Source organism: Takifugu rubripes, chromosome 6 (genome assembly GCF_901000725.2).
Source record: "Takifugu rubripes chromosome 6, fTakRub1.2, whole genome shotgun sequence".
NCBI classification, from domain to species: Eukaryota; Metazoa; Chordata; class Actinopteri; order Tetraodontiformes; family Tetraodontidae; genus Takifugu; species Takifugu rubripes.
Window position 1 is genome coordinate 3,081,295 of NC_042290.1, and position 21,266 is coordinate 3,102,560.

Sequence of the window (21,266 nt, forward strand, 5' to 3'; positions counted from 1 at the left end):
TAAATTAAGAAAAGTCCAAACAAGACATGAAAGGCCCACTAACATTTTATTTCAATTCACCGAAAATGTATTGTCATAATTCTGGAGCACAATAATTTATTTCGTCCCAGGGATAAAAAAAAGTGTTTAATTTATAAAGTTAGCACTGAAACGGATGTTGTGGATGAACGTGTATTGACAATTTGTTGGGTGTGCTCAGTTCATTATGACTGATCAGTTGTTTTGCCTTCTGAGCTGAGCAGACATGTTTTTGCAATGGCCATTGTAACACAATACGGGTCACAGTTAGCTGATGGTCGGCGATCCTCGAAGTAACCTTTCATTTCCTGGGCTACCTGGCGAGGGATGCGGATGCTGGAGCCCCTGTTGGCCACACCAGCTGAGAAATCTTCAATGCTGGAGGTTTCATGGCGACCTGTGAGACGCCTTTTGTTGTCGTTTCCCTCATGTGGGTCATATGCACGGATATGTTCGCTGTGTTTTGTGCTCAGCTTCTCGATGGCTTGTTCGATGTACCTGCCGTCAGAAGAAAAGGCATTTCATTAAAAATTGCAAAATGTTTTAAGAATACCTACAATGCCAATATACACACTTTTACAATTTCTTTATTGACTAACACCTAATTGTTGGTTTATAAAAATCGATCTTATTTTTTAAATTCACAAATATGGCCACTAGGGGCAGTAAATAGCTGCATTTATGATAAATAATTTAACGTCGATTTATAACATTTATCGCCAAGTTAAAAAATTCTCCAAAATACATTCAACTTGTAGAAACAATTGAATAATTAATTTCTTTTATCACTAATGTCCCATAATGTTTTGGTCATGTGTGTAGGTGACCACAATGCAACTGGTTATCTCACAACTGACAGAAAAACTGAAATCATGTGAAGTGACCTCATCTCATAAACAACACAGAGCTGATTTTCTAGCTTTAATCATGTTTGATCAGCTTCTTTTTGTTTTTCCGTTTTTGTTACGCAACTCCAGTAACTTGAAACCTGAACTTTTAATTATGACTCAAGCTGAACATAAATTAAATTGAAGGAATGGCGCAATAAAGCTGCACTAACAAAGAATTGCAGTCACGCCTGTGGCAGAATAAACCACACTCATTTTCAAAGACTATTGCACTGCAGCCTGAACCGATCCACCCTGTGGCTGTCTCATAATTATAGCTTGCACATTACTGCAGTTGGAGCGCTGTCACATACCAGAATAGACTTACTCCCAACCCCCCACCCTCCACTCTGCAGGGGAGAAGTAACTTTTTATTATCACGTTAATAGCAAATGTGTCGGATACACAAATGACAGCAGCTTCTCCGTGACTCCAATGATGATAGCTATGGATTATCAGCCACTGAGGTTCCATGTTTCATACAGATTCAACTTTCATGAGGATCACTTAATTTTAAAGAATAGTTGCTTCCATTTAGAAGCAGAATTCTAGTAATATAAATAGTGGTATCCGTTTTGATCGAAAATTCCTTTTAATGTATTAATAACTTTTCAGAACATGATGTTCTTGCCTAACTCCGCCCATGGTGTCTTCTTCCACAGTCACGCTAATGTCACCATCTATGCTGAGCTTGTCAATACAACCTACTGAGCTTGACAGTATCCACCCTAGAAATACATCCGTGTATTTAAAATGTTACTCACTTGAGTCCGTCTTCTTCCCTCATCTGCAAGGTGCTGACATTTGTGTGGCACCCGGCGCCGTTCCAGTTGCCCTCCATTGGTTTGGGGTCCAGTGATGCAATAATTCCGAAATCTTCACACACCCGGTGCAGCAAGTAACGGGCAATCCAGAGGTGGTCGGCCATGTCGATGCCCTCACAGGGGCCCACCTGGAACTCCCACTGCAGACGAAAGTGTGCAGCAGACATGAAGAGCGAGCGCCACGTGCTGTCTCTGGATCAAGATCCCTGCTGCGATGTTGATATCTACCTGAGACGGCATCACTTCGGCGTTGGTGCCACAGATTTTGACCCCTGCGTAGAGACATGCCTTGTAGTGGCACTCCACGATGTCGCGTCCAAAGACGTTGTTCGCTCCCACCCCACAGTAGTAAGGTCCTGGATGGGGATGATTATTGCAAGCTTGTTAACACAAAATAATCGGGAGCAAAAATGCATCATATCTAATCAACAGGGGATCCCGAATTCTGTCTCCAAACAACAATTAATCTCTATTTTACTGGCAAATTAGCCGTGATCACGATGATAAATGGTCTCATCAAGTTAATGATTTCTGAAGACTTATTAGTCCTCATTTTCAAAGGTCTATTATGTTGTGTTTTACACACTTTGTCAGAGTTTATTTTTGTTTCCCTCTGAAAGGAGGTCAGTTGAATCACCTTGGGGTGCAGGATAACCATTTTTCGGCCAACTGAACGGATGCCCATCCATCCCAAACAGCGTGTACTCCTGCTCCATGCCGAACCAGATGTGGCTGTCGGCGACCTTGTCCATTACTCTCTTGCAGCTGTTGCGGTGATTGTTTTCTAGGGAGGGAAAAAGAAGCATAAATCTTCTGCTCATCCTAAAACATATTAAAAAAAACAAACCATAGAAAAGAAAAACGCCGTGAACTCTACCTGCAGGCAAACGGTTGTACTTGAGGACCTCACAGAGAACCAGTTTGTTTGGGTCCAGACTGAATGGATCCCTGAACATGCTAACGGGAATGAGGTACATGTCACTGTTGGAACCTTCAGCCTGGAACGTGCTGGAGCCGTCAAAGTTCCACTCAGGAACATCTGAGGGAGACAATGTTTGAGATTTAGGCAAACAAGGCTTTAAAAAGATACAAATGATTAAATGTGACATTAAAGGTGGGAAAAAAGTAACCCATCATGAAAACAAGATCTCAGCTTTAAAAGTAAGAATGTAAAAAAAAACATTGGTTGCTGTTTTGATTAGTACAAATGTACTAAAACAAATGAATTGATTTCACATAACTTTGTGATTTTTGGGGGGTGGGAAAATGCAGTCAGAGAAAACAGAAAGACAACAGTGTCAACATGAGTAGAAAATGGATTTGTCAAAGGTGGAAACGCAAAGTGAAGCGTGCTAAAATGATTGTGAGCTTCCCTGTGTGTAGGGCCCACACTGCTGCTGCATGGTGATGAATATATCAGCAAATATTTGTTCACTTTCAGAACCTTACAGCTGTTCCCGGATGCACATGGATATTGTCTGCAATATACCTCCCACCTTGTTCCGTGACGCGTCTCCCTGACAGGCCTGGACAGTTTATTACCGCCCTTTTTTTCTCTTTAATTTTAAAAAGAACTCCAAACATTGTAACTACGCATTTATTACCTGCGGGGGTTTTGGGCTCCTCGTACAGGGTGCGGGTCTTGCTCCGAAGGCCTTCTCCGGTGCCATCGATCCAGACGTAGGTGACCATGCAGGTGTTACCCTGAGGCAGACTCATGTACTGCTGGCGCACGGCCTTGTTGAGCTGGGAGCTGAGTGAAGCTGATGCCATGTTCACCTGGAAGAGGACAGACGCAGAATTACTTTTACATTCTTGATCAAATCCCGGCAGATTTAACCGACGCCATCCCTGATCTGAACGATGGCAAAATGGTGACACGTCAACAGAAACTGATTCTGGGCTTCCAAACGCAACACAAAGCTGAGCTTGTTTGGGCGCGTAACGTGAACTTTGTGTGCTGAAAAGGAGCCAAAACGAGATCCACCGCTTTTATTCTTTGTGTTTTAATCCAAGGATGATTGTAAAGATATCTTATCTTTTCACGATTCGATGCGCGCGTAATATGGCAAAAATTCAACGGAATCCGTAACGTCACTACACACCCAGCCGCACTTCATATGACGTTTCCTGGAATATTTGTGCGTGTGTGGGGAGTGGTTAAAGAGAAAAGAGAAAAAACACCTAATTTAACGCTCAATATCGTACTTCACATTAAGAAAACGACGTATATAGATATAGATATGGATATCCAATGAAGAGCGCAGACATTTACGCAGAAGAAACTCGAAAAAAAACGTTCACGTAGTTTCACGCAAAGTTGTCAAGAAGTTGCATCAGACTTTTCAAGGTCGTCAGAACGTCAAATAAATCATTCAAATGCATTAAAATAAAAATACAAACGTGATACAACGCGTATAATATAATTTTATACAAGATATTCAGTGTGTGCAGGAGGGAAAAAGAGACAACTATTCAAGGAGTACTCACGGTGTTGAGAGCAGCTCCGCGCGCCGTAAGAGTCTGTGAAGTTGTGAAGGGCCTCCTCCAGGCCGGCTTTATAGTTTAGGCTGATGTCACACATGGAAACCGTGCCTCCAAAAATGCCCGTGACGTCTGTAGTAGACTTTCCACGAGACTGGCGCTAAGACGCACGACATTGTCAATCCGGTTTCTAAAAGAAACCTCTTTTTAAAAATATTAATTATCATCCAAAACCTGTTTGTTTGTGGGGGTGGGGGTGGGGGGGTGGGGGGGGGTTAGCTAAGTCTGTATGATTTCTAAAAATGAATAAGAGAGAAATTGCGGCTGCTGACATAAAGTCCCAATGGGACCAGACCCGGCTATTTCGGAGCGGACATCCGCGGTGGCCGCTGAGCTCAGCGCCGCTGTTCACTGAGCACAATCACAGATAACACTGTTATCTGCTTGTTCCTTCTAGTCAGCATTCTGGAAACTATTAAGCAGGTAGGGAGGGAATTCAGCTCCCAAGAAACGGCCGTCATGGTGGAAACCCTTGAAGGGGTACTTCAGCGTATAATGAGCTGCACATCAAGAGGTGACTGGCTTAAGGGTCAGGAGGTCACCTTAGTCCTCTGAAGGTTTTTCTGGATGCAGATACGCATATAGCATCTGCAGAATCATTTGCTTGTTTCACCAAACAGAAATATGACGTTGATGGATGTCAAAATGCCTGTCAAAATGCCACCTGACAACTTTACTGGATTTACCGGCTTTGACATCATCATAACACACCTAGTGCATTCAAGCATGCTTGAGAAATTCTGCTAGTTATTCTGATTTGTTAAGCTTCATCATAAAAACTTTATTGTTAGATAAGATAAAAAGTTATTTTCAGATTCAAGGTCCCACTCCAGAGTTGGCATCAGCGCACAAACTTCACCAATGATCTACCTTTTATATTAGTTATGCACCTATGAAAGATCTTATACATACGAAGACAATAAATGCTCTTCTTTTGTTGTGCGTTCAATGTCATTTCCCAGAAGCAGAAACCAGAGAGAATGTTTGAAATGTGCACAAACATGCACACTTAAAATCACTCCCTGTTTTGAGCATGTGTGACGAGCTTGGGTGGATTGTCATTGGGGTTGACATCCCTGTTCTGCCTGCTCCACCAGGAGCTGGCATTTATTTTTACCCTCTGCAGGGTACAGAAACATATCATAATATCTCTAATTCCATATCAGCAAAAACAACATGGCACTTGGCAATGCTTTAATATTTCTATTAAAACCTCCCACGCCTGGCAAGTGTGTGTTCACTGGTGTGTAAACAGATGGGTTAAGTGCATAGGCCAAATTCACAAACACTACTCGGTGTGTGTGCAAATAGTACTAATTCTCTTTATTCTTTCCTTTATTTATCATGACGGGCCTCTCCTGCCTCCCCTGACTGGGAAAACCCCTCATGAACATCCTCCGATCTTTCTCAATCCGATAGGAAAGCAGAGCACCAATAGGCGTTTGCCTCCTGGCGCATGGCATTGGTCATCGCCTTAGGACAGTTACAAAATGCCCTGTCGAGCAGCATTAGCAGTCAATACGCGGCAGGAACTGGACCTAGGAGGGGGCTTAGAGGGTAGGTTCCCCTGGCACTCCACACTTTTCCATCCCTGGAGCTCCTAGGAAAGAAAGCTACAACCCATTTTAATCCACTGATCCTCCCCCTGAGGTGGACAGACTGAGGTTGGACCTTCTCTAATCTATTCTTGGGGGGCTCCAGGAATGTAGCAGCTTCTCCTGCTCTCCTCCGTCCCTGTGGAGGTCCTCTGCCCTGCCTAGCATCACCCTGCGGCTACGCTGGCCAACTCGCCTGGTTAATAGCAACACGTCAGGGGTCAACACTGGAGGAAAGGCCTCTTCCTAAAACCCCCAGTTGAAACGTGTCGGTGAAGGTTCTCAGTGGTCCAGATCAAAGAAAAGACGTTCGCTGAAGAACAAAAGACGGCTGGACGTCAACGTTTTGAAGCCGTTTTACCTCTGGTGTTCAATTCTGACAAAGCCTCAACATGGTTGAACAATTCTGTCAGCAGGTTAGTAAAATAAATCATGACAACATGAACATGACAACAACAACAATAATAATACCAGCAATAACAACAGCAACACAATACAATAATAATAATGATAATAGTCATGATGATGATAACAACAACAATATTATTATTAACAACAATAATAACAACCATTCACATATTTTTTGCTTTACTTTGCAGTTTTGTTTTTGGTCAATGTAAAATAAATTCTCTTAATTACTGGCTAACATTACATAGTTTCAAATTATTATTTATTTTACAAAGATGCTGTAATGTATTTAACATGCGTGTTGTTTATATGTGCATTATATCCACATTTACTCAGATATTGAGTCCAAGGCCCAAAAGCCACCGTCCCAGTGGTGAATGTAACCAGTTGGTATTTGTTGTCCCCGAAGACACAGCAACCAGCACCATTCATGAGACTGAAGCCTTTAATCAATGTACAACTGAAAAGAAAAATGTAGTTTGGCTTGTGTGCCTTTGCGTATGTACGTGCGTGTGAGGTGTGTGCATTTGGGTTGGCGTGTGTGTGTGTGTTTTCAGCAAAAAGACAAGACACACTCAGACAACAATAGTAACTCTATCAGAATCCAAGGCAAAAGTGACTTTTGGGGCTGCTGTAACTCATGTCTCATCTTTAATTGTGTCCTTCATATTTCAGTGTCAGTAAGTAGCTTGATATTTATTATTTCTGGATGATAGCAAGTTTTTTTGAGGATGATCCTTGGTTAAACCCTTATATAATTGATCAATAAACAGAATTCATCCATCCATCCACCTCTGCCAGCTCAGGCTTTTCTTATAATGCGTCCACATTTTCTAAGGTCCCTCCCTCCTCTGGCAGCTGGGATCAGGTGGTTGCTTGTCCGACGAGTTCTCGGATACACCCAGCTACTGGGAAGGGAATAAAAGAATAAAAGGTTTAGACAGAGTAACATCGAACAAATGCTGTTGTTGATTCTTCATGTGTCCAGTGATCTTTAAGCCCCTGGAATTTAAAAATGGATTAAAGCTAGTAATAAGCCATAAATATAATATCTATATATAAATGATACATCTCTATTTTAAAACCTGATCTCAGACCTTTGCCTCAAGTGAACCATGGCTACAGCTTCCCGTACAGTCCTGACGGGAAGACATGAAATACCAGCTGTTTCCAGCACTTTACTCATGTTTTTCAGTCCATAAGATGTTCCTTGCAGGGGTGTCAAACCTAAAGTCCATGGGCCAGAACTGGTTCAACTCAGGGTCCAATCTGGACAAAGACTAAATATGAAAAAATGATGAAAGCCTAATGCATTTACTTATTTGTCCATGGTCTCTTAAATTAATGAAGAATGGATAATATTCCTTTACTATAACAAATACTCTCTCTAATTTCAGTCTCACTTATACATGAAATATAAGAGATACTTCCAGCTTCCTCTTGATTTTGGATGATGATTGTAATATTATTCTAGCAGTCTGCAACACCAAAGCTCAAATTGTACGTTGTATGTTGTAAGTATGTTGGCCCCTGGATTTAAATGAGTTTGACACCTTCCTATAAATTTAAAAGAAACATAGAACATCTTATAGACCTTTCTGCTGGAACAACCCTCTAAATATTTGAATTGTGAATAAACAGCCAAGGCTTTAATGAACTGGGTTTTAACTGGTATCCTTAATGACAATATATAAGCTTTCTGTCCCTTGTCCCATCTCTCTCTCTCTCTCTCTCTCTCACACACACACACACCCACCCACACACACACAAACACACACACACACACACACACACACACACACACACACACACACACCTTGAGCGCAGCACAGGTCCCTCAGCTTTGCGGGCTTTGTGTCTCTGTCTGCGGTAATGCATCCACCCGCAGAACAGCTCGTGCGCAATCATGACGTAGAGCAGGAAGATGAGCACAGCAGGATCCATTCGGCCGCACGCGCCGCTGGAGGAGATCCGGGTGGTTCAGCCGCTCACGCGCTCAGTCCGGTTCCAGGTGGGAAAGAGCAGAACGGATCTGCGGGTCATCTACAGGAGGATCACCGTGGATTAAGGATCCTGCGCACATATCGTTCTTTGTGCATTGTTGCGGTGGACGAACGCACGTCCCGCATGATGGCAACAGACCGTCTTCAGCTCTTCGGAGTTCCAGAGAATCATTTACATTTTGCTCTCTGCCTCGACGCAGCCGACAGGGGACTTCGGAGGATGTTGCCGTAGAGACGCGACCGTTGCTAAGGACGTGACGTCGTGCGGTTTAAGCCGTTCACTGTTGTACATTTGAAAAAAAGAACGGCAAAAGTTCCACTGAAGAATGTATTTTCTCACTAAATCATTACTTATCAAAACACAAATGGATACACTTGTATTGATTTTTTTATTTTTAAAAAATCGAATTCTAAACTACATCAGGAATTCGATATTTTATCTGTTTTTTTTTCTTTAACTCAAGAAAGAAACTCATTTTTAGTCTCCCTGGTAGTATTTAGCGTGCTTTTCATTGAACGGAATTAAAGAACAATAAAGTGATGCGTATGTGATAACAAAGTTATAATGAAATGTGACTGAAATAATTTCATGTTTTTTAATATATCATGTCATTAATCTAAACATTTCACTAAAGTCCAAGAATATTTAACATCTGAGCGGAATAAAGGACAGTAAATATGAGAGAAAGCTCAGTTTTAATTTATTTATACTGATTGGAGCATTGACTTTCAGTTCCAGTTATCAATGATGTTGATTTAATGTTGATGATGTTGATCTTATTCTTTTTTATCATAAAGAAAAATAACAAAATCAACATTGAAAATCTGTTGACTTGATAAAACCACCAAGATAATTCGTCATTGGGAATCAGTGACAGCTAAAGTAAAAGAATAAAGAGCCGCTTATTGTCGTACTGTCTTCTGGCCACCAGGGGTCAGCCTGGAGGCTTTCTCAGGTCTTCCAGCTTCTCAGGAATCAACGTCTTGGGCGGTACAGTTTTAAAGGGGCATTTCACAACATTCTGTTAGCTAAAAGTGTGATTCAGCACCCCATAACCCATCGTTTCTGCTGGACGCCTCTTTTCTTCCTCATTTGAAGAAAGTTCATCCATTGTCCATCCGCGACATGTCATCCTTCTCTCTTCCATCTGTCCCTCCACAGGCAGCGACCTTCAGGACCTCCAGCTCAGCTCCGAGATGTCTGATCCGATTGCCTCTCCATCGTGGGTTTTGCTTGCGGTTTGCGTCTGTGAGCGTGTACGTGTGTGCAGGTGTGTGAGTGCCGTGTACGGGTGACACAAGCAGTTCTTCTGCTGTGATATCACCTTCATTTCACAGAGCCACCTTTGGGTGGCACCACCGCCGTGTTCTCTGCCTCAAGCCACCTCTTTCTCGCTGAAATCAGCAGAGATCTGTGGAAAGATGTTGATCTGATGATGAGCACAACCACAATTTATCCACAAATCTGATTACAGGAAGGTGAACATTTTCCTTTAAATCCAGATATTCATGGCTCATTGAATGTCAACCCAATTCATTGTGTTTTATCATTTTAAATATTTCATTTAAAAGAACGAAGAATGTTAAAAAATACAATATTTGATAATCGCTTCTTATTTGGGGTGTACTGTTTCCCCCTAGCGGCCAAAGACTTTATAACACATTTTAAGGGCGGCATTGCTTTTATGGATGCACAACATACTCACAGAGATATTATTGAACCCAGCAGCCATTGGATGATTTTCCACGGTTTGAACCATCACACGGTCCGGCTGCTGTAAACAGGTGAATAAACAGGAATCAGTGGCGGTCACATGATTTTACATGGACAGTTGTGTTTGTTGCGAAAGCTCTGGATATCAGAGGAACTCACAGTAGGTTCTGATCCGTACGTTTCATTACTGAAACCAGCTCCAGCTGACGATGGGGGTGGTGACGAGGGAGCAGCAACGGCGTCTTGGCGGGTTCGCAGGTAGTAGACCAGCAAGGCGATCAACGTAGCAATAAGGAGCAGGACCACGATGACGGAGGCTGCGATTCCTCCAGCATTGTCTGGCTGTTTTGAGCCTACAGAAAACAATCACCATTTGGTGTTCTGAGTGATAACGACAGCTGGCATGTAAAGAGTGGCTTATTAGCAAAGTGGGACATGAGCAGGACTGCAAACCAATTGGTTAAACTTGGTGACATTAAAAAAAATCATCCTTATTTTATTTAAAGCAAGTTTTGGGGGAGACACTAATTTCAGATTGTAGTCGCAAGTCTAATGGGCCGCACTAGGTCCTGTTAATTCTAAAAATCTGCATAAATGCACAAAATTAATGGAATGAAATTCTCTTGTCCTATTAATTACTGAAAGAACTTATGTACGTATGATAAAGACATCATACGCAACCACTCAAAGGTATTATATTTACCAATCAACCTAATAGGCATGTTTTTGGACTGTGGCAGAACCCCAATAAATGTTAAAACAAGAGAGAAAAACATGACCAGCACCACTGCAGAATGAAGAAACTAATAACAACCCATTTTAAATCTCCTTAAAACATCTGCGTGTATTAAACCATCCATCTGCTCACGCCACCGGTGCATCTTACCTGGTTTAGGATCCACGAGCTGATCATCACAGTTGACTCCGGTTGTGTACTCGATGTCATCCAGAGCAACGAAACCCGATGCTCCTTTGATTCCTTCTAATACAATCTGATGAAAGCCAGAATGCATATTGATGGATATTTGGTAAATCAGGATCTGAACACATCTGTCTTTCCTCCTCACTCCCATCATTGCAGGTGTCCACAGCACCACAGTGAACATCTGTAAAGGCCTCCACAAGGACGCTACATGGTGCTGAAGGTAAAAGCTAAGAGCCTGACCTGGTATTCTTCAGGAGATATGATGTTAATGTCAAAGCGTTTCCATAGGGCCCCCACTTCAGTCACCACCAGCAACTCCTTTAAATGTCCTCCAGTGATCGTCCACACCTTCAGTGTGCTGTCCGCTGCGTTTATTAGACAGAATGTGGGTCTGTTTGACTTCTATTGGGTGGAAATGTAAGAATTCTAAATGTGGGAATTATTGTGGAGCAATGAACCTTACATGAGTGTGGCATGAAAGCCCAGAATTTGAGGCAGGTGCCTTTGGTTGGGGGCAGGTGGGGGCTGAGCAAATGTGCGTTTTCATGGATTGCTGTTCGGTTGCTGCTCGACAGGAACAGGAAGTGACCTGGACAAAGGATGGGATGAATATTTTAAAGCACGGTGTTGAACATTAACATACATTAATCCTTTGATGGTCGTGCTGAGGTGGTTTACCTCTTTCTGTGCCCAGAGTGTGGTCCTCATGTGGGACGGGGTAGTGTTTCTCTAATTCGGAGCTCGTCAGTTCCCAGTCCAAACTGTCCCTGTTCATATTTTGAGTGTTGCTCCACGTACACAACCCTCTCTCCAAAGTGCACGTAGAATCTGACACAGTTAACACAACAAAAAGACCTTTCACTCTGCGCTGCACTGTAAAATAAATGTGGCTTTTTAAGACATTTTGTCGATACTACATGAAGTTGCCAATAACAATAGATGTTTTTTGGAACACGTGACCAAGAACATAAAACTGTTATCATTGTGTGTTTATATTCTTTTTTTGGGTTTGTTTTTCCTGTTTCTAGCTAATCTCTCTCTTTTTTAATCATATGACCTTGTTATTTGACTAAATATGAGGTGCTTAAAAAATAAAGGTAGAGTTACATTAAATTTTTAATTTCCTATCATCATGCCTGTCTGAATTACTTAAAAATAAAGATGAGGTTAGAAATATGCAAAATTGAATTTACCTTTATTTTAAATTTAAAAAATTAAAATACAAAATAAACGGAACATTAAGTATACATTTTAGAAATAACTCATAGCTATAAACTCCAGCGTTACAATGTCTCCACCTAGTGGTGTACTGGCGTCATGACAACTGAGTCCAACCAGCGCCAACAATTATGACTTTTGTAGAGATAACAGCCTGACATGTGACACCAAATGCATAGGCAAACTTACTGCAGTGCCAATCTGAATTCAGGGAGATAATGTTTATAGTTGTAGGCAATTTCTTGAGATATCTTGAGATATGCAACTTTAGAGATTCACAATCACAAAGGCTTACACATTAACTGATTTTTACTTATACAACAGCGCCACTCCCTTGCCCTTTCATTGCCTGGTAACAAATATGCATATTGACTCTACTTGAATTTGGAAACACAGAACCTTTGGTCCTTTTACAATTATATGGTCTAGTAGTACCTCGTCCAAGGTGGTACCAGATCAATGCAAGTTATTCTAAAAGTCACATATTTTCTTAATAAACACATATTTTTGATACATACCTTGACGTTGACATGGGTGAGCTGAAATAAGGATGTCGTCAACTGCAACGTAACTGTCTTTGCCTCCAGCTCCAGTCACCTCAAACTCCAACTGTGGAGCAGAATAAATGTTCCAAGTCACCTAGGTTAAGACTCTGCGCATGAAATGATGCTGTCAATAGCCAGAAAAAGCCGCAGAATGAACGGCAGAATGAACCTGCCAGTTCTCGCCCCCGCCCGAGATGTTCCCGCTGGCGTGGCGCCACATGTCTCCCTGATTCAGACTGTTTGAGAAGATCTTTTCCCTCCTGCCGCTCACCAGCTTCATATACAATGTCAGCGAGCCTGCAGAAGTATCCAGGTGTGAAGCTCATTCGGTATTTTCTATCACCACTGATTATGTGTTTACATGTGATCTCACCAGGAGTCTCTCCTCCCATGTAATACCAGAACTGGACGCACTCTGTCTTGGCATTTCCAGGGTGTACGGGAGAGACAAGGACTGTGGTTTGACCAGCAGAAAGAATATCGGCTCTGGCCATCATGTAGAAGCCTGTACCGTCAACAGGGCAGGGAAAGATCACACTTGTCCTTTCTGCAGCATGCAACATGGTATACCTCCCCCCTGATGGACTTTCCCTCACCCATAGACGTCTCCAGAGTGTGGTCAGTCCTGGGTCCGATACTTGAGCTCGTGTGTCCATTGCGGTGAAGCCACAAAACATCACCTGAGCTCGTGAACCCGCAGCGCTGATCTTCAAAGGAACACATCCTCGGGATGGCGCATTCCCGGTTCACAAAACTCACGTCGTCAATGGCCACACGGCCATCGAAACCAGAACGAACCACTTCAAAAATCAGCTGGAAGTAGTCACGAAAATATCAGAAATCCAGAAGAATTTAGGCTGGGATGTTCTTTAGTGATTTCAGGGCGCATTTGCAAACCTGAAATTCTGTAATCTGGGCCGGCACTGGGCAGTGCGCTTCATGCCAAAGGTTGCCGTGTGCTCCACTGCGGGTCCACAGGAGCTTCTCAAAATCCACTTTGTCTGCCAGCTTCACATTCAAAGTACCTGGACGAGATGCGCCGCTTTAAAACGCCGCGCTCTGCGGCGACCTTCCCCCTTAACCCCCCTCCTGTCCTTACCTGCATCCGGCCCATACAGCTTGTAAAAGAAGGACAGGCAGTATGCTGTGGAGCGCGGTGGCTGCGTGTAAGAAATTAGCCGGCCGGACAGGCCTCGAAGAGAGGGACTCCACACGTCCACGGTGGGGCTCCTGCCTGGACGAAGGCAAAAAGCCCAGTCGGCACTTTTTCATGGCTTTTCACAAGTATCAGTACTGCAATCTTGGTTCGTCACTAAATAATATTAATACATTTTTAAAAAAAACAATAGGCTTGTAAAAATACCAAAATAAATACTCTCCATGAGATCATGTGGAAAACTGTATATTATTTTAATATTACTGTTGTTTTGATCATTTCATTTTCCTGCCACAGAGGCTAAGAAGTACTCATTTTAATATTTACTACACATTTAACCTGTATGTATATCGTATGATTTTTTTGTCCTTTTAAATAAATCTACCAATCCCGATGGTGTGGTCCATCCCACGAAGCAGCGTCCAGTCAAAATTGTCGCTGTTGTCTTGATACCATCCACACAGATCATCTTCAAAGTTACACGAGAGTCCTGGGCGATGAATAAATCACATTTAATCAAGTGATGTATGAAGGTATACAATGTTACCCAAGTGTCTACTCGTGCTTACCGGTAGGAGAAAGCGGAAAATATCTGGCGTAACAGTTTAGAAAGCTGACGTTTCTCACTTTGATCATTGTCGGAGGGCTGAGTTTCACAGCGCGGGCCTCGAACGCCAGCTGGGAAAGATGGAGTCAATCCAACCCGTCAGGAAAGATTTGTCCAACACCAAGCAATGAAGTTCAAAATAAATTACATATACTTTCTTTTCCCCCTAAGAAAACGTTTTTAAGGAATGCTGGAGTATTTAGACATTGATGTTTTGGGCTGACCTGGAAGCGGTGTTTCCTGGCTCCAATAGTCAGGTTGACCTGCTGCCACGCCTCCCCCTCCGTTCCCGTCTTTCCGATGAATTCCCACAGTCCCGGCTGCAGGCCCAGCATGCTGTCAATCACCCTGACCGACAGCTCACCTGCAGCACCCACATGAAAAAAAAATCACCCTTTTGAAAACATAAATAGCCATAAAACACGTCAAACCGGTTACCGATATGATCTAAATTCCCAGTTAATGCAAAATCAAAGCTCAGGGTGCAGGCTGGGCCAGTGGGGCCCAGGAGAGGGGTCCGGGTCTGGGCCTCGGTCAGCTGCTGGCCTGAGGCTTCCACTAGGTACAGGTACTCCTCTGCAACACACACCGAGACAAATATGAGCGATATGATTAATCACTGGGTGGGAGTGAGACAAGATAATGGAATGAAAATGTTGTTTTACCTTTAGATGTAGAATTTTTATACAGATCCCAACCTTGACTCCCGATGCTGGTGTCAGTCCAGCCTGAGCTGCCCTCCGGGTAGGAAAAGTCCCCTGCGAGAAGAAGCAGCAAGTCAGCTTTAAAGCTACTTCCTGTGTAGATATGTAGAAAGTAAATGGAGTGGAAGATGGAACCGGGCGGCAGACACACCGCACTTGGCTTCGTCCTCTTTGTGTGCGCAGTCTGGTGTGAAGTCACACATCTTGTCTGCTTCCACACATGGATTTTTTGGAGGTTTGGGGAATTCTGCTAAAGTGTTATTTTCTGCTTAAGAGGAACAAAGGGGGATAAAAAAAGGGCCAATGCTTAAAGCCAAGATTAAAACTGGGATGATACTTTTAAAAACTGGTATGAGAGTGTTACCAGATGCTTTTCTGCAGTCGGGAGACAAACGAATGCTGTCTATGGCGATACCTCCGTATGAAGAATCCCTGATGGCTGCCATTATTACGATCTGAAAGGACACAGCGAGATGTGCAGTTATCCTCGTATCCTGGTAACCACTAAACAGCTCCAGGAAGCTTAACTGTCTTATTGCGGAATCATTTTCATCGGTCACCGATTGGTTTCAGTACAACTGAAAGATTCATTCTAAAATAATTAAAGTCTTACAAGGTCAGAGATCGTAATTTAAATCGTGGGTTGATCTTCTGACCCAGTTCCATAGAAAAGACTTACAGAACTGCACAAACAGCCTTTTCTGGCCTCCCTATTCACTTAATTAATGTGGACATTTGCCATCACTTGTGTTTAGAGTGGGTTGGGAAATTTTGTCAAGGATTAGGTCACAATTTCAGGACTTTGAGACTTGCTGGACCTCACAAGTGCAGTTAAATACCCTTGATGGACGTTGGTGTCAGAATGTCACATTTGTACGAAACACAAAAAGTGAAAAAAAAGTAACAAAGTGAAACCTTACTTGGAAAACGGAGCTGGTGACGATCTCCACCTCAGCTTTGACCCAAACGTCGCCTAAAGCTCCGCCCCTCTCCCACACTGGGTAGATTTTACGATCGGCCACCAGCACCGTCAGACCGCCGGACCTTGGCCCGAACTGATGGGTGTACATAACCATCTGCACAAGTACAGAAAACTCTTTTTCTGGGACTTTTTTCTGTTTCATGGACTCAAACAGAAAGACTGCATTAAGATATTTAGTGCTTTTGCACTTTAGTAATTGAGAAGGCATTAATTTTCTAATTTACAAGACAAAAATGGACAAAACAAATACAAATCTACAGAAGCACTGTACTTAAGTTTATTTTTGCACACAATGCTAAAGTTCACAATACATTCATTACTTTTACTCTCCAGTATTCATTCAAAATATTTTTTTAATTTTAAATTCTTCCTTTCAAGTCTGAATTAAACAGAAATATTTTTGAATTCAAAGCAAAGTGTGAGAAAAGAGTGAAGAGTGAAGAGAAAGTTCATAAGTTACACGACCGGTACTTAAAATGTGGATTTGCAAATGACACTAAATGTGGTGTAACAATATAGAAAGCTGACTGATTGTGCACATTTATTGCTAGGAAAATATTTAATATCAAACTGGTATTTAAACTTTAGCATTGTGATTTTTACTACAGTAGTTTTTTATACAACAGATGACTGACCTTGCAAGGATGGGAACTATTTGTTGGTTCCAGCGGATGACTCTGGAACGAAGCCCAGTCGTTCGAGAGACCGGCATCAGGGACGGTGACATATAAGAAGTGACCTTCATTAGAAACAATAATTGTTAATATTGATACAGATGCAGGCAGAGCTGCTTACACACGCTGAAACATCAGCATTGTTTCACACCTGTCACACTGTTGTTGGAATGATCCCTGCCGGGTCCCTTCCGAGGATCGGAGAGGGAAATGTTCTCCTGATTGGTCCTGATCCATTTCAGTTTGGAGAGGGTGAGTAGGTTCCATTCACAGAGGCCCTCGTCAAAATTACACAACCCTCCTGCCGATCATAAAGTAAAATATTACCTTAATACAAAGGTACCTAACAACACAACTCAAGGGTCAAGACAGAAACATCTTCATTGCCCCCTGGTGGTTGTTTGTGGAACATACATCCTGTTTCTTTTATTGTCTCCCTATTATTTTTACTCTTTTTAAAATGTACTTAAAATATTAAATGCAAATCTGTATTTTGCCATCTGTCATATTCGTGTCATTCACCACAGCTCAGTTCATCTGTTCCGTCCCCGCAGTCATCTGTGCCATCACAGACCAGCCGTTCTTCCACGCAGACCTCATTGGTACACCTCATCGTGCCTGCAGGACATTCTCCACCAGGCGCTGATGATGTTCGAACAGAGAAATAAGAAAATCATCAGTCACACACTCCTCAGACCTCTGCAAACCTGTTTGATCGATTCGGATTAAAGTGAAGACCCTCCTGTCTTCATGTGATGGGACTCACAGGGAAGAGCGCAGTCTAAGAACTCCAGCTGGTCGATGGCCACGTCTCCTGTTTGGCCGTGGGAGCGTTGGGAGTGAAACTGGATTTGAAAAGCTGTGGGAATACGGCCTAGAAAGATGTTACCCTCCCTCCAGGCTCGGATACTGGTGGCCTCAGGACGCCACACTACGGCCTCAGTCGCGTCCGGGTAAACGATGGAAGCCCACAAGGGTGTAGAGCCCAGACCTGTCTGACCTAATAAGAGGCATTATTAGCAGGACGGGCTACATTTGACATCTTTACAGCCAAACAACGGCCTCTACCTGAATCCCACAGGAAATATCTGAGACGCAGGCGGCATGTTGCTGAAGACTCTCTCATTGTGGGAGATATTAAGACGGCTGTGCTGCCATGCTGCGAATTCACCTCACTCACACCAACAAACGAACCTGCGGGGAGGGAAATGCGTTTTGTTTTTTAAATTTTCACCTCGGGTCTTGAACATATTGAAAATTCCAGGATTTCCACTATTTCCTGTTTCCACTGTTGAATCACTCTGCCTGGCCCCCCAAAAAAAGTCGCCACCAAAGAAAGGCCACGCGCTCCAATATTTCACTGGACCTTCAGCTTTGGCATTTTTATTTTCATTTCACCAAGATCATTTACGGATGATGGTAGAGTCGGACCACTGCGTAAAGCCTTCTCCAGCAATTCCCAAAGATTCTCAATGGGGTTAAGGTCAGGACTCTGTGGTGGCTGATCCAGGAAAATGAAATGTCTGTGAAAATGATGTCTCATGTTCCCTGAATCAGAATTTGCTCCCAATGAGTCCTGGTGTTTTTGAATCTGCCCGTGCCATCAGGGAAAGATTAGATCCACTGATGCAATAATCTGGTCGTTGGGTATATTCATGTGTTCTGCTGACCTCTGACCTCTTTGGTCAGATATTGTTGCTGAACCTGGACCTGACCATCTGTAGCCCCCCCAGATCAGAGCGCTGCCCCCACAGGCTGGTACAGTCAGCAGGAAGCAGGATGCCTCTCTTCTGACCCCCATGCTCCCATGACTCTGGAATAGGGTAAATCTGGACTCATCAGATCACATGACTGTTTTCCGTTGCTCTGGAGTCCAATCTTTATGCTCCATAGCAAATCAAAATTTACCCCCAATTAGTGATTAGAGGTTATTCTTAAGGCCACACAGCTGTTCAGCCCAATCCCTTGGGTCACCTTCCCTTTGGACGTGTGGAAATGCTCTTACCTGCACAATAAATATAGACCCTAATTCTACTGTTGTTTTTCTATGGTTCAATTTCACCAAACGATCAAGCGATCGCTGATCATGATCATTCTGGATTTCCTTCTCGATCCCAAAGACGATGCTTTCCCACTGTCCTTCCAGATTTTAATCATGTGTTGAACAGTCCATAAACCCCTTTAAGTAGTTTCTCCAACCTCCTTTGATGTTTTCTCTGATGCAGCCTTCTCCAACTTACATTTTCTACATCCTTCAACATGGTTATTTTAAAACTCTGAAGCAACTCAGTTGGGGTTAAAATTGGGGTTTTGCTAGCTGAAACAGTCACTCATGCAATGATCAGCCAGTAGGAGGTTCTTGCTTATTTGCTTTTTTTATGTACAATCATAAACACCAAGAAATTCTACTTTCGTAAGAAAACGCTTGTACCAAATCAAACAGAATATTGTTGAAATGAATTTAAATGTGTTGATGTGAGAAGCAGATGAAAACAAAACGCGACTAATGCCGACTGTACCTGTGGCCGTGCCGATGGTGTAGTCAGAGGACGGGCCGCTGTCTGGCAGCGTCTCCCCCCTCTGACGTCTCTCCCAGCTGTAGACTGCTGCATTCAGGGACGTGTCTTGCCATCCGCACATTCCTGCATCCTCAAAGTCACACTTGAAATCTTTACCACTGTATCCTTGTCGGGCAAAAAACACAAGTCCACAATCAAACTTCGAGTCCCAACTTTCCTACAAATGGTACAAACTTATTAATGTGATGCTTAAAAGACTGATTAACTGGTAAAACTAGCTGATGCTCTTTGTATATTTTACATGTGGGTAGCAGTAGAGGAATGTGGTCAAAAGACAGCAAAACTCCTCAAGATTCAATCCTTAATATACTTCAAATAAACTCACCACAGTCATTTTCATCACTGCAGTCAGATGCCTGACACACAAAGTTACATTTCTCTTCCAGATTCTGTCTTGAAGAACCAAAAACTGTAAAATAAAAGAAAAATATATGACTAAAAGTAAAGGAAAAAAACAGCAGAAAAGGACAGATGACTAAAAAAAGAAAAGGATATGGGAGGGGTAGAAAAAAAACACTATTTAATCACTCAGTAAAATTGTGATGGTAAAATTTTAAAAACAAATGTACTGTTCCTATTGACCGATATCCCAAAATGCACTTTAAACATTACCAAAAATGCCTCAGATTAACCCCCAAGGTTAAAGTTTTCATCTATAAAATAAAATAAAAAGTCAGAAATAAATCAGTTTATTGAGTCCCAGACATCCTGCTTTCACCTTTAAAAAACATCTGACCTCCAATTTAAAGAAGCTTCTTTTAATAGGAACTTTAAAAAGGAAGTTTCCAAATGCCTCTGTGGGCTTTATTTTGAATTGTTTTTCAATTTTCTCAAGATTTCAATAATGGGAGAGGAGGGAGGTGAAGCTTTCAACTCCACTGTCGCCGGCGGTAACTAGACAAGCACAATAATAAGGTTTAAAAGTTTCCATTGTTGCTCAAGTTTTAAAGCAGATTCTTATCAGAGCTCCAACATTTATGGTGCACCCGTGTCAGTACACAGATGAAAATTAGTCAGCAACATCAGCAAAAGGCGTCTATCCATCCAAAGTTCTCTGATTAAGACTGACGGATTTATGTCAGAGGCGTCCTGGAAAAGCACGTTCCATCCCCAGTTAGATGATAAGACTTACGGATCATTCTAGGCTCCTATTTCCACTCAAAAGTGCGACGTTTTTATACTTAGAAAATGAATGCAACACACTCTGACCATTGTGAATTTCTCATTTAGAGACATATTAAATGTGTATGAAACTAATTCTATCTGGGAGCGCCCTCGCTGTTCAACATTCCGGTGCTGAAACAAATGCATATTTTCAAAAGGTGACAAGAAAAAAAAAACCACCTCAGTTTTAAAGGAATCTGCATGTTTTCTTACCAAAGGGCAGAGCGAGGAAAAGAAGGAAGGTTGATTTAATCCACCTCTTCATCTTCACTCCACGTCTGAACAGACTGGTTGACTCTGAACTCTCTGCTCCGCTTCTCAAGTCCGTCCTGGACTTTACGTTTTCCCAGAATGCCACGGCAACACAGTAATCATAAAGCAGTATCCAGCACACGTCTTCTGCACAGGGCTGACCTGGACGTTGCGCAACACCTAGTGTCGCAGCAGCCAATTCACAGTATCATGAAGTGAGCTGGAGGCCGTTGATTTCAGAATGTGCTTAACACAATATTCCCATTAGAACAGTGAATGTACACAATCAGCTGTCTACACAATATTGCATATACATTTTTAGGTCATTTAGTGCCTCTGCACTTCATTCACAATGGCCAGTTTCCCCACTTCCTAACTACATATTAAATGATCATTTCAGTTCAAAGTCAGTAAAATAAATAGATTTTTTTATTAATATTTTAATAGTGAAACTGCTTCCTGTCTCA

General features: G+C 42.5%; 2 protein-coding genes across 2 annotated transcripts; both read right to left on the minus strand.

Moving 5' to 3' along the window:
* Window positions 1-26: 26 nt before the first annotated feature.
* Window positions 27-4,351, minus strand: LOC101073641 (glutamine synthetase-like). Its single transcript, XM_003976607.3, has 7 exons — window positions 4,220-4,351; window positions 3,334-3,508; window positions 2,607-2,768; window positions 2,367-2,513; window positions 1,958-2,085; window positions 1,670-1,869; window positions 27-516 (listed from the first exon to the last, which is right to left on the minus strand). The coding sequence occupies exons 2-7, from the start codon at window positions 3,500-3,502 to the stop codon at window positions 204-206; spliced, it is 1,119 nt and encodes a 372-aa protein (XP_003976656.2). The 5' UTR covers window positions 3,503-3,508; window positions 4,220-4,351; the 3' UTR covers window positions 27-203.
* Window positions 4,352-8,956: 4,605 nt separating this feature from the next.
* mamdc4 (MAM domain containing 4) lies at window positions 8,957-21,212 on the minus strand. Its single transcript, XM_011617585.2, has 29 exons — window positions 20,761-21,212; window positions 19,709-19,792; window positions 19,324-19,488; window positions 17,873-17,998; window positions 17,571-17,804; window positions 17,327-17,446; window positions 16,956-17,105; window positions 16,766-16,869; window positions 16,069-16,224; window positions 15,513-15,603; window positions 15,300-15,413; window positions 15,110-15,202; window positions 14,883-15,020; window positions 14,669-14,808; window positions 14,407-14,515; window positions 14,223-14,327; window positions 13,781-13,915; window positions 13,579-13,706; window positions 13,278-13,494; window positions 13,055-13,186; window positions 12,851-12,978; window positions 12,655-12,745; window positions 11,597-11,746; window positions 11,382-11,507; window positions 11,159-11,283; window positions 10,880-10,985; window positions 10,153-10,346; window positions 9,986-10,054; window positions 8,957-9,691 (listed from the first exon to the last, which is right to left on the minus strand). The coding sequence occupies exons 1-29, from the start codon at window positions 20,810-20,812 to the stop codon at window positions 9,656-9,658; spliced, it is 3,618 nt and encodes a 1,205-aa protein (XP_011615887.2). The 5' UTR covers window positions 20,813-21,212; the 3' UTR covers window positions 8,957-9,655.
* Window positions 21,213-21,266: the final 54 nt, after the last annotated feature.

Bases quoted from the DNA above. Each gene is read 5' to 3' on its own strand.
- LOC101073641 (XM_003976607.3), bottom strand. From the start codon at position 3,502: ATGGCATCAGCTTCACTCAGCTCCCAGCTCAACAAGGCCGTGCGCCAG. The intron at 2,769-3,333 runs GTAATAAATGCG...TGTCTCCCTCAG, and splicing joins GGAGCCCAAAACCCCCGCAG to ATGTTCCTGAGTGGAACTTT. The intron at 1,870-1,957 runs GTAGATATCAAC...TTTCGTCTGCAG, and splicing joins CCGAAGTGATGCCGTCTCAG to TGGGAGTTCCAGGTGGGCCC.
- mamdc4 (XM_011617585.2), bottom strand. From the start codon at position 20,812: ATGAAGAGGTGGATTAAATCAACCTTCCTTCTTTTCCTCGCTCTGCCC. The intron at 13,495-13,578 runs GTTTGCAAATGC...GACTACTTCCAG, and splicing joins CCCAGATTACAGAATTTCAG to CTGATTTTTGAAGTGGTTCG. The intron at 11,747-12,654 runs GTATGTATCAAA...TAACTGTGTCAG, and splicing joins TCACCCATGTCAACGTCAAG to ATTCTACGTGCACTTTGGAG.